At 40.0% G+C, this 15,106-nt stretch overlaps 1 protein-coding gene across 3 annotated transcripts in view; it reads right to left on the bottom strand.

Moving 5' to 3' along the window:
* osbpl5 (oxysterol binding protein-like 5) overlaps positions 1-15,106 on the bottom strand; it is a 51,283-nt gene that overhangs the window by 3,396 nt on the left and 32,781 nt on the right. For all 3 annotated transcript variants that reach the window (XM_034685440.1, XM_034685441.1, XM_034685442.1), the window contains exons 3-18: positions 14,472-14,627; positions 14,156-14,229; positions 12,783-12,863; positions 12,369-12,470; positions 10,598-10,801; positions 9,820-9,904; positions 9,551-9,713; positions 4,424-4,637; positions 4,058-4,242; positions 3,834-3,915; positions 2,832-2,930; positions 2,580-2,676; positions 2,301-2,399; positions 1,098-1,195; positions 854-943; positions 115-251 (exon numbers count right to left, since the gene is read on the bottom strand). In XM_034685440.1, coding sequence (XP_034541331.1) covers positions 115-251; positions 854-943; positions 1,098-1,195; positions 2,301-2,399; positions 2,580-2,676; positions 2,832-2,930; positions 3,834-3,915; positions 4,058-4,242; positions 4,424-4,637; positions 9,551-9,713; positions 9,820-9,904; positions 10,598-10,801; positions 12,369-12,470; positions 12,783-12,863; positions 14,156-14,229; positions 14,472-14,607 — 1,946 coding nt within the window. In that variant the 5' untranslated portion in view covers positions 14,608-14,627. The remainder of the gene's footprint in view (positions 1-114; positions 252-853; positions 944-1,097; positions 1,196-2,300; positions 2,400-2,579; positions 2,677-2,831; positions 2,931-3,833; positions 3,916-4,057; positions 4,243-4,423; positions 4,638-9,550; positions 9,714-9,819; positions 9,905-10,597; positions 10,802-12,368; positions 12,471-12,782; positions 12,864-14,155; positions 14,230-14,471; positions 14,628-15,106) is intronic.

The following is a 15,106-nucleotide window of genomic DNA, read 5'->3' as shown; positions in this document are numbered from 1 at the left end:
GATTTATGCCATTAAGGTAAATGTTTTTAATCTTCATCTGACAACAGGGACATGGGATGTCATCTTGATGCATCAAAATAAATAGCTTTCTTAACGTTGTGACAAATGAATTACCTTTCAGACTCAAACTCTCCCTGCTGTTCTACTTGTACCACTTGTCTTTTGAGTCGGCTGCTGCGAATGTCAGAGCTCGGGTTCCACAACGTCTCCTGCTGGCCCGAACGTTTCTCGTGTATGAACACTTCACTGTCCTGAAGACAGGGAGACGACAAAATGCTCAGTGACGGTGACATCATCAGTCCAAACACAGACTTCTTGATAACTGTGAGAATGGAAATCTCCTTTCCTTTAAAAAACTGACCCATAGAAAGAAAAAATGTGTTCATCTTAAAACCTTCCCATACTGTATAGGTTTTTCTGTCTTTGTCCCCCACTATCCCCTTGACCTATCCCACCACAGACACAGCAGATGGCTGCTCAACATGAGTATGGTTCTGCTTGAGGTTTCTGCCTGTTAAAAAGGAAGTTTTTCCTTGCTACTGCAACTTGCTAAGTGCTCTAAGATTGAATCTTAAAATTAGATGGTATTGGATCTTATCTCATTGGTCTTTGTTGAGTGTAAACTAGACCTGCTTGTTTGGTAAAGCATGAGATAACACTTGTTGTGAACTGGTGCTATAGTAATAAAGCTTGATTGATAGATCATACGCTTGCTTTAAAAGCAACCCCATTGTTCTTATTACCAATTCTGTCTCATATTACAGAAAAAAAGATATTAATTGAGAATAAGAGACAAAAAAAGATGAACTTCAGATGAAGGTTGAGGCAGAGACAAAGAGATTAAAGCGCTCACCCAGTGTCCATCAACTGTAGCCAGCAGCTCCTCTCCAACATAAATCTTCCCACTGATCTGATTCACAGAGCAGGGGCCTCCAAGGAAAGGCTGCAATGAACAGAGTGAATATAACACCTTTACTACAATCTGCTGCCTTCTCAGATTACACAGTAACAACTGCTGACTAGCTTAGTGTTACAACAAAAAACACCTTAAAAATATCATATAATGTTTAAAAACATAAACAATGTGTTAAGAATACCTTGAGTTTGAACTCTAACTCAGTGAAACACTTTGTCTTCTCACACTCAATAGTAACCTTCCCTCCTAGCTCTAGTGTCATGGTGCCGTACAGGATACCTGCAGGATGCACAGATACAGCATTTAGGATCAAAAACAGAAAAAGGTAAGTAGTCATGCATAACCATCAGAGAATAAACTGAAAAACGTTCAAACTCAAATTGGCTCCAGTGGAAGCAATCAAAACTCACTGCCCACACAAGATTGGTCACAGTGGATTTCAGAGTATCAGTTTTGGTATATTAACCTGTTAAACTGCAGAGGAGCTTTAAACAAACAGCCTGATGAGGCATGAAGTTTGAACTGAGGTAAAAAGTAAATAGTCCCTTAATGAGATGTTTAGAACAACAGGTGTATCATGTTCAGTGTTACCAGACAGCATGAGAGTTTAAAAAAGGAAACTTCACAGGGTTTATTTCAAGTGAACATTATGACAAGATGCCTTTTAGAAATTAGGCACTTCATAGAACCACTAAGTCCACATACACCTGTTTATGTATTTCCTCATGATATCCTATCCAGCCTTTAGAGAACACTGAGTGACCTGGAAAACCCTTATCTTCTCTCCTCCTTTCTGTGGTTCACAGCATTTGTAATATCAGTGTCATTGTTTGTCCTGGTTATTTTTTTATAGATATTTATGGGGCATTTCTCCTTTATTAAATGGGACAGCTTAAGAGAGACAGGAAATCTTGGGAGTGGGGTTGGTGGATGACAAGCAGCAAAAGGTTGTAGACCAGCAACAGCTGCAATGAGGACTATATCCTCTGTAAATGGGGCGCATGCTCTAAAATGGCCAAACAGGAGCCCCTGCCCTGGATATTACTGACTTAATTAAACTGTATTAAGATCATCCACATAACCAAACCTCATATATTCTTATCACGTAAAATAGGTGGCAACAGATCCAGCAGCATTTCTGGGGATGGTTAAGATGACTTTCAGTTATAAACTAAACTGCATTACAGAGACACAAACTCCAGTATCAAAATTGTTATAACATTGTCTGAATGCTTTAAGTCAATGAAATCCATAGAACAGTTGACTAATTCAAGCAGATTATGCAGTGTAATGGTGACAAAAGAAAGCTCATGCCAATGTTAAACTAGCAACAAGGACATAGTGGGATTTATTAGATGACCTTCATTTGGTGCAGATGTTTTACCTTTGCAGTGGGCGTAGGGCATAGTGATGACATACTCCTCATCCCTGCTCAGGAACAGCAGCCTAGCTTTTCCATCCAGAATGGCTGACAGAGAGTTACCTACAAGATGGAGAAGCACTTCACTTAGGAAATGTGCATTTAATTTTTCTTGTAAGATAACATTAACAAAAAAAAACAGCAAGACAGCCATTCATCCTGTCTAAACATGAAAGTTTAGACAGATCTGTTGATCTTCTTCTGATAGTTAGGTGTGACTAAATCTAATGGTATGAAATGTACCGTAGAATTTTGACTTGGCCAGGATGCTCCCACTGATGGAGAAACCATCTTTTCTATTGCAGATATAAAAGGCAGAGATGGGTGGATGGTGGGACACCTGGCAGAGGACAGAGACAGTCATTAGAGTAGCACAGAGAGAGTGAAAGGTATGAGAAACCAGCTCACAGGTATTCATCAATATTACAAAATAGGTTATGCAAGATGAATCATGTCGAGTGCGTTTACTAGTTCTAGCAATGAATCTGACTTCACCTGTTCAGCTATGTAGAATGTGCAGCTGTCAGTTTCAGGATGAAGCCAGCAGCAGCGAAATGTTTCTCCAAGGATCGGGTTGTAAGGTTTCTTCAGACCCTGGAAAATACAAACAAATGAGGTCGTATGTTCGATCATATGAATGCAGACCACTCCTGACACAAGCAGATCCTCTCTTTTGGATTGATGTAGAAACATGAGGGTTTTTTTGTTTGTAAATGTCAGACAATATTTATGTTTTGCAGATCATCTCTGAAACAAACTGGCCTCATCAATGATATCCAACAAGTCACAAATAGAAAGCAACCATGTGGACCACATTACCACATGACCGGGCTCAATAATTCAGCAGAAAGTACTGCACAGAGTATAAGACACACTCCTATAGATAATTAAAGGTTATCAGGTTTCAACCCATCCATCAACATGAAGTATCCTTGTGGTAGTCAGCCCAAAAAAGTGTTGAGCAAGCGTTAGCAATCTACAAGCATTATCTGATGGCTGACATACTGTCACTGAGAAAATAAAGTTGTAACAAGTGAGGCGAGTGTCTCTGCTGTTTCTACAGCAGGAAAGATGAAGGACTGGGTCATTTGTCACACAGCTAAGGAATACATAGACAAATAACTTTGTGTTTGAAGAAAGGTAGTTCAGTAAATATTAAAAAGATCATTTGAAACACTGCAAGCACTTCCAAATCAATCACTGCTTGAAAGGGAGCAAATGTTTTAAGATTAATTATATTTGAAAATCACTAAGATTTAATAATTTATGTTTACTGTTTTGCATCTAATGCTACCACTTGTTAGAAAAAGTCTGCCTTACTTTTTTTGTTTTCACAATTAGTTATATTTTTATTTCACATTACTTTGAATACAAGGAAATGCTCCACATCTATCGTCTTCTTCAAGTCTTGGTCCAAAAACAGGTCCTTAATCTTTTAATCATTTGACCAACTGTGATAACAATAAGCCATCTGACACAACAGTAACTAAGTCATACCTTAGGCTTCTTGTAGAAACCAGACAAGTACCATCTCAACACCTGCTTTATCCGACCATATGCACTCTCCTCCAGTGCAGCTCTGCAGCAGGAAAGAAAGAGAGAAACACATTTATCAGAGGCTGACAGATCATGACTCAAGTCTTTCTCTGAGTTTGAGGGAAAATATCTCAAAGTGCAGACTGTTGTGTTCACACTCTGTATTGTGATGTTTAAGTACTGACTGTGAGAGAAGGTCGGCATGGTAGTAGTAGTCAGACAGCTTGTCAAGGAAAGAGCGAGGCTCCAGGATGAAGGTGGGCAGCACCACCTTGGAAAGGTCCATACCCGGCCGAAGCTGCTTCAGCAAGCTCCAGATCAGACCCTTGTTCTCCTCTGACACCGTCTCTACCTGAGACGCCTCCCCAGCCTGAGCAGAGAAAAGAGATCACGGGTGAAGCTAGCAGAGAAGATTGATTCTCAAAGCTTTTGCTTTCTGGTCAGAGACTTTAATTAAGGTTTCCCCAAAGGCGAGCAGAAAGAGCTCTTAGATCAGAACAAGGCACAGTTCTTAAATGTTGAACATAAGGGTGTATTTGTTTGTACTTCACCTCAGCCATCTCCTCTGTGCTCTGCTCTACATAGGCTGTGGCCTGTGGGCCGGGCGACAGCTCGTCTGATTGGTCCATGTCGCTCTCCTCTGTCAGCCTTCCACCGTTCTCGTTAGCCGTAGTGTCCCAGTCATCATGAGCCTCCCGCTCTGATTTGTCAGAAAAACCGTCATGCTCCATGTGGTGATTGCCCAGCAGCACTGTTTCATTCAACCTGACAGAGGAGAAGAGAACAGCAGGGTTAGAAATATATAAATAAATCTTAATATCTAAGCATTTTAATTATTTTCTTTATGTATCTATCTAATGGCTATAGCTTAACAGAGCTTAAACATGTGTCATAATTTACTTTCATATCACCAGACAGTCGTTAACAGGGATAATTTAACTGAGTGTGAAAGCTTGAGGAACTACTAATGAACATGATAAGGCATTTTAAGACGGGTAGTGTCTTACAGCATTAGAAACATGATATATCATTTTACTTCATTTCAGGCGAAGCTTTACTGATTGCCTCTTGAGCAATGAATCTAAAAACCACTCCAGCAGCATCCAAGAAAAACTGAAATCATCACTTGGGCTTTCTTAGGGCATCTCATTTGAACATTTAAATGTGTTGAATCAGTGAAGGCCTTCTCCCAACAGTATGATTTATAAGCCTGCTGCATTAGAGACTATCCACTTTAAAATCCTGGCTTACTCGGAGGGTCTGCATGTATTTGAATTCTTATCCTTTCTCAAATCCAACCTTCTGTTCGACTGTCAGCTACAGTCAGGTTACACAAACAGGGCTGTATGTATTTACTTTAGGACCATACAATATGCTGTTTAACCAACAATATGGTGTTTAAACAATATATTGTACATGTGCAACAGTTACAGGATTTGTGATGTCAATCATATGACCTGAAACACATCATGCTCCTACAAAAAACGCAGCTACTCGTTTTCCAGACTGATCTACAAGAAAAGTCAGTCTATATCACATTAGTGAAGCCGCTCACCACATCACGACTGAACTGACCGCTGTGCATGCCGAGTCCATGTGCCATATGACAGTAAAATGTGGACATGCAACCCAATGCTGCTGCCATCAGATACCCTGGTATGAAGCTGGAGGCAGATGTTCAGTTAGCAGAGTGGATTTTAAGTGAGAGTACTTCTGTTATCAGATGTGTAAATCACACCATCGTTGATTTACACTGTGGTTATATATACCTGAGAGGAGCTCACGTCTTGTTGAGTGTCACTTTTTACCAGCAACACCTGCAGCGCACATACTGTGAAGAGCTGTATGAATCATATGGAGTACAAGAGCTTTCATTTGTTTATAAATAACTGTAGCTTATGGGGCTGATCAAGCGGATTAAATGTGGCTTTAAACATCAGAAGAAATGGTTGATGATAAGTAACAAAAATGGAGGCTGTATTTTTGATACTGCAGGATATATATATCCCAGATTAAATAAAAGATAAACAGCAAGGCTGCAATGTCAGTATTTTTCCAATATCGTGCTAGCCTGATTTGCATGGACTTAACATACACCTATTTGTGCATGCAGTATAGGCACAAGTTGAGAGATAACCAATTCAAAATGCATCCTGTGCTGATTTATCACTTCCTCAATGTGGAGTTCTCAGTCTGGACACATCAAACCCTGATCTGTCAGCACTCTAATAACCAGAACAAAGTTGAGAGAAAAAAAGAGAACAATCTGAGGAAAGTCACGCATCAGTTTCTAAATGAAAAGAATAGAGGGAAGCGAGACCGAGAGAGGGGGAAGAGGACAGCGTGATTTTGAAGGGTGGGGGGTACAAATCAATAACTTAAAGGGGACATCGTGGTTCCAATCTAAGAGCTATTCCCCGAGTCAGACAGTGGACGTCTGTGTTCCCATGCAACCCCAAACAGACTTAATATTCAAATAGGGAATGGGCATGCTCAGACACATTCAGGCATACTCTAAGGTCTAAAACAGACGTTTCACAAATGCCCCACACTAGAATCCTAAAGGAAAACATACATACACTTTAAAAAAGGGGAAGACGATTATAGTTTGTCATAAGCTCTCAGGCATTACAGTCACGGAAAACAAGGAAAAAGCTATTACTCTGAGACACCAAATGGAAAGGAGTTCAATTTTCATAATGCCTGGGGGCACGACAGAGTAGAAAGATCACATTCCTGCAGACTGTGTGAGACACCGACCAAACAGTGGTGTTATCCATTAACCCAAACACGCCCTGTAACAGTGGCAGCTCTTCTTACCTCAGAGACAAACAGCAAAGACAAACTCTTCCTCAGGAATCAAACAGATGATGTTACATCAAATCCAAACACAGGCTCAGTCTGCCCTTATCTCCTCTCCTCTCTCTGCGTGTATATTTTTATCTAGTCACTTAAAGGTGCAGTTCTGTTTTCTTGACTCCAGCACGCCTGCTTCCTGAATGTGAGTCTGTGTGTGTGTATCGCTGACCGTGTGCCAATGTGTGTGTGTGTTATCTGTTTGTGTTCGACGGCCTGGTTGCTGCCGTCTCTCTCTCTCTCTCTCTCTGGGCGGTGTATGGCTTTCATTCTATTCCATCTTCCTGCTCCTCTGTCAGTCATGTGATCATACAGGCTGCTGTGATTGGCTGGGGGAGGGGAAGAAGGGGGGGGGAGCTGGTGGTGGATAGCTGAAGGAGGGTTCAGCCACAGAGGAGGTATAGGTAGGAGGGGGGTGGGGAGGAAAGGGATGTCTAATGTTGGATAGAAACAGTATGTGAAGAGGGACACACGCTTTCAGGAAGAGGTGGAAAAAAACCTCTGATGGAAAAGTACCAACATGTATAAGGGATGACTTACATGAATCCCTTAAGATAGCAGCACAGTTTGTAAATATCGATGTGATTTATCAATACAACACTGTTTCAGCGTTTGTCTTTATTAAACTATAATGTACATGTGTGTGAAATATGAACAACAACTAAAAATGATTGGATGTGAATGTAAGAAGTTAAACAAAAAAGAAGCTTTGCTAAATAGATGAAGAAAGAGAAATAACATACAAATACTGGCTACAGGGCTATGGCATAAAACCTGTTGAACAGCTTTTTGTTACACTTACACAACAGCTAATGCACTGCCAGACTGGAGCACATACATGCAAAGATTTCTAACTTACCTGTTCTCCTTGAGATTCATTTACTCAAATTAATTTTTGTGTCACTCTATGATACTTCAAGAGCATTTACATATTCAACATCTCTATCAAACTGTTCCTAAAACACTTTACATTAATATATATATTACACCTGGAACTTTTGTTGTTAAAGATTTTTTAAGGTCATTCTGCCCAAATAAGACAGATGAAGCGAGACAGGAGATGCTTAGAGATTAGGGGAAGTCAAGTGTGGCAGCCTAACCTGAGCCTGCTGCGTCGAGAAATAATCTAAACCAAGGTCCCTTAAAGCTCTATATTGGATATTTTATAGATCATATAAATCCTTGTTTTACAGACATTTCCACACCCATCAAAGGCTTTTCTGTCCTCAGAGAACAATAAACATTTTGTCCAATACAGCAGCTTTTAGAGACACAAGGTTCTTTACACAGTCAGCAAAGCAAACATGTTGACTCCAGGTTTATGGCCCAAATGTTAAAATGAAATATGCTGATGCACAAGAGACAGAACACAAGACAGCAACTGCATTATGCCTGACATTATGGCAGGAGAAGAGTCACATTGTAATTACACGCCACAATTCAGCTATGACAAATGACACACCACAAAAAGCACCACATTGTTAGGTCTCCTCTCACTCTCAATGCATGACACAGACACTCATATATGCACAGCCATATTGAGTATTTAAATACAGGTAGGCCAACACATACAATAATTGTATTCAAAAGGGGCTTATCTTTGAGAACAAAGCAATATAAAACAGTAACAGGCTGAATGTATCACACAGACTCTACATTTAGAATCCACAGACAGAAAAACAGAATTTAAAGGATAAATTAACTACAACAGCCGGAGTGGCTTCAGCAACACCCACCTACAGATTCAGGCACAGAGACAGTTGTGCAAAATGTAAAGGCTTAATATTGCTTTTTGTTGTGGAGGATGTAAGGTTATTTCGATTCATTTCTATTGTAAAGTGAGGAGCATGCAATGTTGATTTACTGCATTTTCTGTTTTTATCAGCCAAGTTTGAAAAGTTTGTAGCTTTCCATTGTGCATCAATGGAAAGGAATATAGCTTATTATTTGTAAGACAGGAAACATGGTTTTCAACAGGGGCACCAAGACTATTTTACAACGGTCCAAATCCAGTCGTAGGTACTTCCTCTTCTCTAAATACAACCCTCTCTTCTCCATAACCGCCATGGAGAAGTATATCTGCGTCTAACAACAGGGTTTTATGATTTCACATTTCAACATCTGAAATCCGAATTAGTGTCTCCTTTTTTCTTTTCTTTTTTTTTCGTAATTCATGTAAAACTTAGTATTTTGTCTGCTAACGCTTTTGGAACAAAGTTTAGCATTTTCAGTGATCAAAGATTGAACCCGGCTTAGATTATGAAACCGTGGTTCATCCAGTTTTCTTATATAATTTCTTAAAATATGCACAATTTAAATGATTTAACCAGTTTTCTTATATAATGTCATAAAATTAGCATACTATACATACAGTTTAAATAATTTATTATTGTTATCCTTTCTAAATGAACCCAAGTAAATTTTTGGGGCAAGGTATGGCAGTATTACCTCAAATCACATGTGAAACTATAATATAATGTAACAAAAATCTTGAATGGTTGAGCCTCTGTACATGAGCAGAAACAGCTCTGTTGCCTTGCAAGTCTTGGAAGGAACTATTTTGGTAGTCAGTGCTGTTTCAGCTGTTTTTCTGAGTGGATCACTCGAGATATTAAGACTGTTTTAGAGAACTAGCATCTGGGAATGTCTGACTTCCGCATAAGCATAACAGCATAATTGACTTTGATATAAATGCCAACAGCCTTGTGTGTGAATTGGCAGAAAAGTGAGGATCATAAAAGAACAACAGGTTGCAAATGTAAGATGGTGAAATTGATGTGTGAGAGGCTCTCGGTGTGCAGATAAATGAGTGTAACACTTACTGTAACAGCTCTGATTCGGTGAGCTGGGTGGACTGCAGCAGGTGGAGTATATGGGATGACTCTGAAGACGTGCTGATATCTGCCTCTCTCCCTGCTTTGGCTGTCAGCTTGTACAGACTGGAGCAGCTGAGAGCCAGCTCCAGGGCATCCATCCAGCACCGACCTGGAGAGACAGCAGATTTTTAGTGACGGGAAGAAACAGCCTCATAATGCATTAAAAGGACAAGTGTGTTATGCTTCCAACTGAAACAAATACACAAAATCCTCACCGTCAGACTCAGATGCTGCTCTGAAGATCAGGTAGTTGCTGGGTAGAGGCTGCGTGATGGAGCCAACGTTCTCTCCTTTGGGACCCTGAGCATATGGATGAAGCAGTGAGTCACTCTTTATGCATCTTTAACCATGTTGTACCAACAGAAACAAATGGCTCTCTCAAGGGCTGTAAGCATAATGGAGCACTGAACAGAACACAATGGAACATTTAAACTAATATAAACAATTAAATTCTGAATGTCAAACCATGAAAAAAAGGCTTTTATTTAAAACCTTCAGAGAATATGAACTTATCATTAATTCTCAATGTTTTGAAATGACTTATTATTAATCTAATCCACACCTTCAGTATAAAGGAAAAACAATGCACCAAAAACATGTTTACAACAGCTTTTACACTTGTCAGATCTTTTATATCAGGTAGACATGTTCAGTGCTTGTATTGGCGTCATCAAAAAATATTAGAATTAAATGATATTAGCATTTCACGTTTTTTTCCGCGGTTAAAATGCATGCCCCATAGAAAGAGGCAAAGCAGCCAGGGTCTGACCCATGTACCTTTGCCATGCCACTTCCCACTATCTCTTCCTAGTTTACAATTCTCTCCACCGTCCTCTTTCAATAAAGCATAAACTAAAAAAAATAAACTAAGTGAACGGTGTAAATAGAACAATGAGCGCATTGGTTGTTCTCACTTTCATTCCTGAATACTTTTTAATCATTTGTTGTTGCTCGGTTTCTTAAAAAGCCAATGAGCCTACAAACATGTCTGACCTTGACTGCCCAGATGGATTTGTCGAGCGGGTGGAAGAGCTTGAAGCAGAAGCCGTCCTTCTTTGAGGGTCTCTCAATCAGCTTGCATGCACTGAGCAGGATGGTGCCAACCCAGTGGTCTGTTTTTGGGGTCTTATAGATCAAAAGAACTCCAGGCTTCAGGGCACACCATAGCTTGGTCCAACTTTTTAGAGAGCCACGAATCTATACAAGAAATAGAACGAAATATGAGGAAATATTAGAGCTAGAAACAGGGCTGTCAGAGTTATCGCAATAATGCAAATTTCTTTCAATGTCATAATTTTAATGACGAATGCGCATTTTGTGCTAACGACCCTCTGCCTGCCCCGTGGGATATCAGGAAGTGATGCAGCAGTAATGTTATGGATGGCAAGCAGAAACAAACCTCTTTGAGCAGAAATGGATAAAGAAACAGGTCTTTTAAATCGGCTTTAAAGCCCTGCCAGATGATTGTCTTGGCAACAACAAAGCTGTTTGCATTTACTGTTGATGGGAGTTGAATTAACAACAGAGTAAGTCGAGTCTCAAATACAAATTGCTGGCAAAGCTCACACCTGTTGCAGAGAGCAATGCTCCTTGCCAAAGTTGTCCAGGCATCTCAGTAACAAACTATTCAGAGCTGCCTTTGATTTCCTCCATGTGAGGTTAGACATTGTCACATTGTGTGGGATTATTTCCTTAAAGTGTGAAGGATCCAAAGAATGGTGTTTGAGTAATGGAAAATGTAACTGACCAATGTAGGCTACTTGATATATAGAGTCTGTTGTTGTGATGCATGACGTCAATTGTTTTGTGTTGAGCTGCTTAAAAACAGGGGGAGTTAAGGTGACCTTTAAAAGTTGGACACTAAATTGTGTTAGTATAACTGAGTAATGTTACATTCAGGTCAATATACCCATCTGCTGTTGCTTGTTGGGCTTGAGTTTGCCATGTTCTGCTTTCAGCATATCTGTTAAATACACAGTACCTTTGAGATTATTCTGGATAATTTCTGGACAGTGTTTGTCATTGTTTTGAATTGTTGCAATAACATCCATGATCATATTTTACTGCTTAACCCGTTTGGGGTCGCAGTGGGGCTAGAGCCTATCCCAGATGTCTTTAGGGAAGACAGGTCGTCAATCCATCATAGGGCTTACACGTAGAGACATACAACCATTCACGCACACACTCACAGGCAATTTAGATTCACCACTTATGAATTCTGCCTGGACTACCCAGAACCTGCCCGGCCAGGGATTTGAACCAGAAACATTCTTGCTATGAGGCAAAAGCACTAACCACTGCACCACCTTGCAGCTAGTTGCAATAACAATAAACATATATTTGCATAAGGCAAGCATATTTGTCTACTCCCATGTTGATGGATGTATTAAAAACTAGTATTAAATTAAGGTACATTTTGAATAGATGAAAAGTAAGTTAAGTACGTTTTGTAAGTTAACTCTTGACAATCATGCGATTATTTGCGATAAAAAAATGAAATGGTTTTACTGTCCTTGTTGGAACATTAGAAGTAATCAAGTAAGAATGATGTATTTAATAAAAATAAATTAGAGGATTTACAAACGATGTGGACATATTGTCAACTTCATGTGATGCAAACTAAATAGTAAAAATGTTCAGAGCAGCTACTATTTGTATCAGCAGGTTGTAAATTGTGGAAGGTGTAAAAGAAAATCTGAATAGCTGATGAGATGTCAATATGCTGAGTGCTGTAGTAAATATATGAACAGACACATCTCCACACCTTTAGCCAGTTAGCCATAATGACAACACTGGGGTCCTTCAGTGCGCTAAACAGCTCCTTGGCAGCCCGTTTCTTCTCTTGCCTGTAATTCTGCTTTTGGACCTGAAACAACAACACATGAATGAGTCATCAGTCTTCTAGGTCAGAGGACTGATCTGACAGGACTAACACTAGGTGGAAGCAGAGTCACACATACTGCTGTCTCTGAATACCATTACCTACTTTCACTGTTGATGATACAAAAACAAACAAAATGGCACACATTTGAAAAAGAAGAAGACACTATAAAATGTTACCAAATAGTTAACCCTTTGATCTTAGACGTACAGAAATACTAGACAGAATTTTATGGTGGATCACAATGTGTAGTAATGCTGAACATTGAACTTTCACAAGCAAGGAAGGGATGTGTACCTTAAGAGACTCCTTCCTGGCCAGCTTCTCTGTTGGGGAGGGGCAGTCCTTCTCAACTCCATTAAACATCCTGGACTCAGACTGGAGAAGGAGGGAGGTGACAGCCGGTTAGGACAAATATGGGATAGGGAAGACATTTCTAGCTTAAGACAACCTTCTACCTGTTGCAACTTAGTATTTTGAAATATCTAACTTAAGTCAAACACTTGCAACTTTAATACTATTTTAGTTTGACTGATTTAATCAATGATGAGCAATCATGTTTTGGGAAAACACAGGCAAACAACACACAGCAGGTATTTGTCTAATGCACTGCCACAAGAGTTAAACAACATATTTTGTTTGACTTTGGACACATTATTTATTTGGTCCATTTTTTAGTTGATTTAATCTACCACAACTTTGTATGAAGCAGGTGGGTGGTCCTCTCAACCAGCAGGAGAGCTGAAAAGGCAGTCAGATGTGGTGTTGTGACCACAAACCCACTGACTTCCTCAGTTAGACAGTAAAAGGCACTTAATGTTTGATGGCCTCCACACATCAGTAAGTTGATAAGAATGTTAGTGCTTAATTATGCTCTAATTTCACTGTTATTACATAACCACCTGTTTGGTATGATCTGAGCCAAAATTACTCAAAATATTATTTAGTGAGCCCACACAGGGCTCAGACTTATCTATTCTTCTGAAAGAATAGTGCATTATTATCATCCTGTATGCAAGACAGCATGCTTGTGCAAGGCTATACACTGGATCCTGTTGTTCCTTAAGGGATTCCAGGATGTAAGAAAGGAAAAAGGCCAAAGAGGCAGCTGCATCTGCAATCATTCCATATCTTCCTGTGCAATATTGTGACATAAGGCAAAGCAAGAGAGCAGTGGAGACAAGACAAGATGCAACTACCAGGTTGCAATTAAGCACACAGACACAATTGTCCACTTCCAATACCTTTTATAATAGAGTGGAATGGAGGATAATACTAAAGAGGTAAGATTGGCAGCATCAAGACGATAAAAGTCTGGGTTGCCGATAAATAGCATTATTCATCAACGCAGTTCCCATCATAGCTCAGGACTCCACAGCTCGTCATTTTTTCTTCACTGCTCAGATTTTTTTTCTCTGGTTTCAATTTCACAAAGCAGAAATCACAATTTTATATATTTCATGATATGTTTTTAAATTACCCAAATATTACTTGACTTTCTTAAAGAAAAAAGGCCTCAACAAGTGAACTGTTAAAGTCTGCTGATATTGTAAGCTATCAGAAGACAATAAATTACTGTTCATGTAAAATGCAAGGACTGTTGGCATATTCAAATGAGGCGGTCACAGTGAATCTATAAAGAGAGGCCCAATCAGGAGCTGTGTTCTTACCTTGCTGCCTGGTGATTGGGCAGGACTAAGTTCATTACTCAGCATGGAGAGGCCGTTCCTGTCTGTGTCACTGCCTGATGGGAACCCACAACACTTAGTCACATACAAATGAACTCTGTGAATACACCTGGAGACAAACAATTACGGCACAGCAGCTCTAAAAGCAGTTATCAAGCAGCAAGAGCTGTATGAAAGAATTACAGCAGAGATCAGTATGCAATCATTTAAGCAACTCTAATCCCACAGCACATGTTGCAAATATCATATATGTCATATTTACATTACATGTGTCAGCTTTTAACTCTTGGCTTCTTACCTGGGCTGAGGTTACAGAGGTCGTTGTCTCCTCCATAAGACAGGTTCCGGGTGAGGGAGCGGGGGTCAATTTTGGGCGGGGAGGTGGCATTGGGGCAAAGTGAAAACCTCCGCTGGAATAGATTCTCCTCCTTCATGCTGACAACCTGCTCGTCCTCTGCAGGTGGAGAAGCAGGGAGGGAGGAAAGGAGGGGAGGGGGAGATGTGGAAGGAAGGAGAAAATAGTGGAGAAAAGATCATTATTATTTGATTAAATGTAACAAAAGATTTTTACATGCATGCATTTGTTTATCCACGTTTTGCATTTGGAGAGATTGACGTGATCCTGTCTTTCGGCATGAACTTACTTGTTGTTTCTCCCTCTCTCACTGACTCTAAACTCCTGAACTTAATCCAGTCTCCATCTCTGAGTGTATATCTGTCTGTTCTGACCTTCAATTTCTCCCCTCTTTCTAACACCAACAAAGACCAACTGTACTAGGATATGTCAGCCTTTCCACATAGCAGCACTGTGCATGGCAGTGTCAAGCAATTCAGACTCCACATTGTGAGTCTACGTGTGACGGATAGTGACTCCAACAAACTTCAGTCACTCTGCCCACAGAGACCCACTGTCCATTATCACCCACACCACCA

The sequence above is a fragment of the Notolabrus celidotus genome, chromosome 6 (genome assembly GCF_009762535.1).
Source record: "Notolabrus celidotus isolate fNotCel1 chromosome 6, fNotCel1.pri, whole genome shotgun sequence".
Lineage (NCBI taxonomy): Eukaryota > Metazoa > Chordata > Actinopteri > Labriformes > Labridae > Notolabrus > Notolabrus celidotus.
The sequence above is the reverse complement of the archived record's forward strand: the minus strand, read 5'-3'. Positions and strand labels throughout refer to the sequence as shown.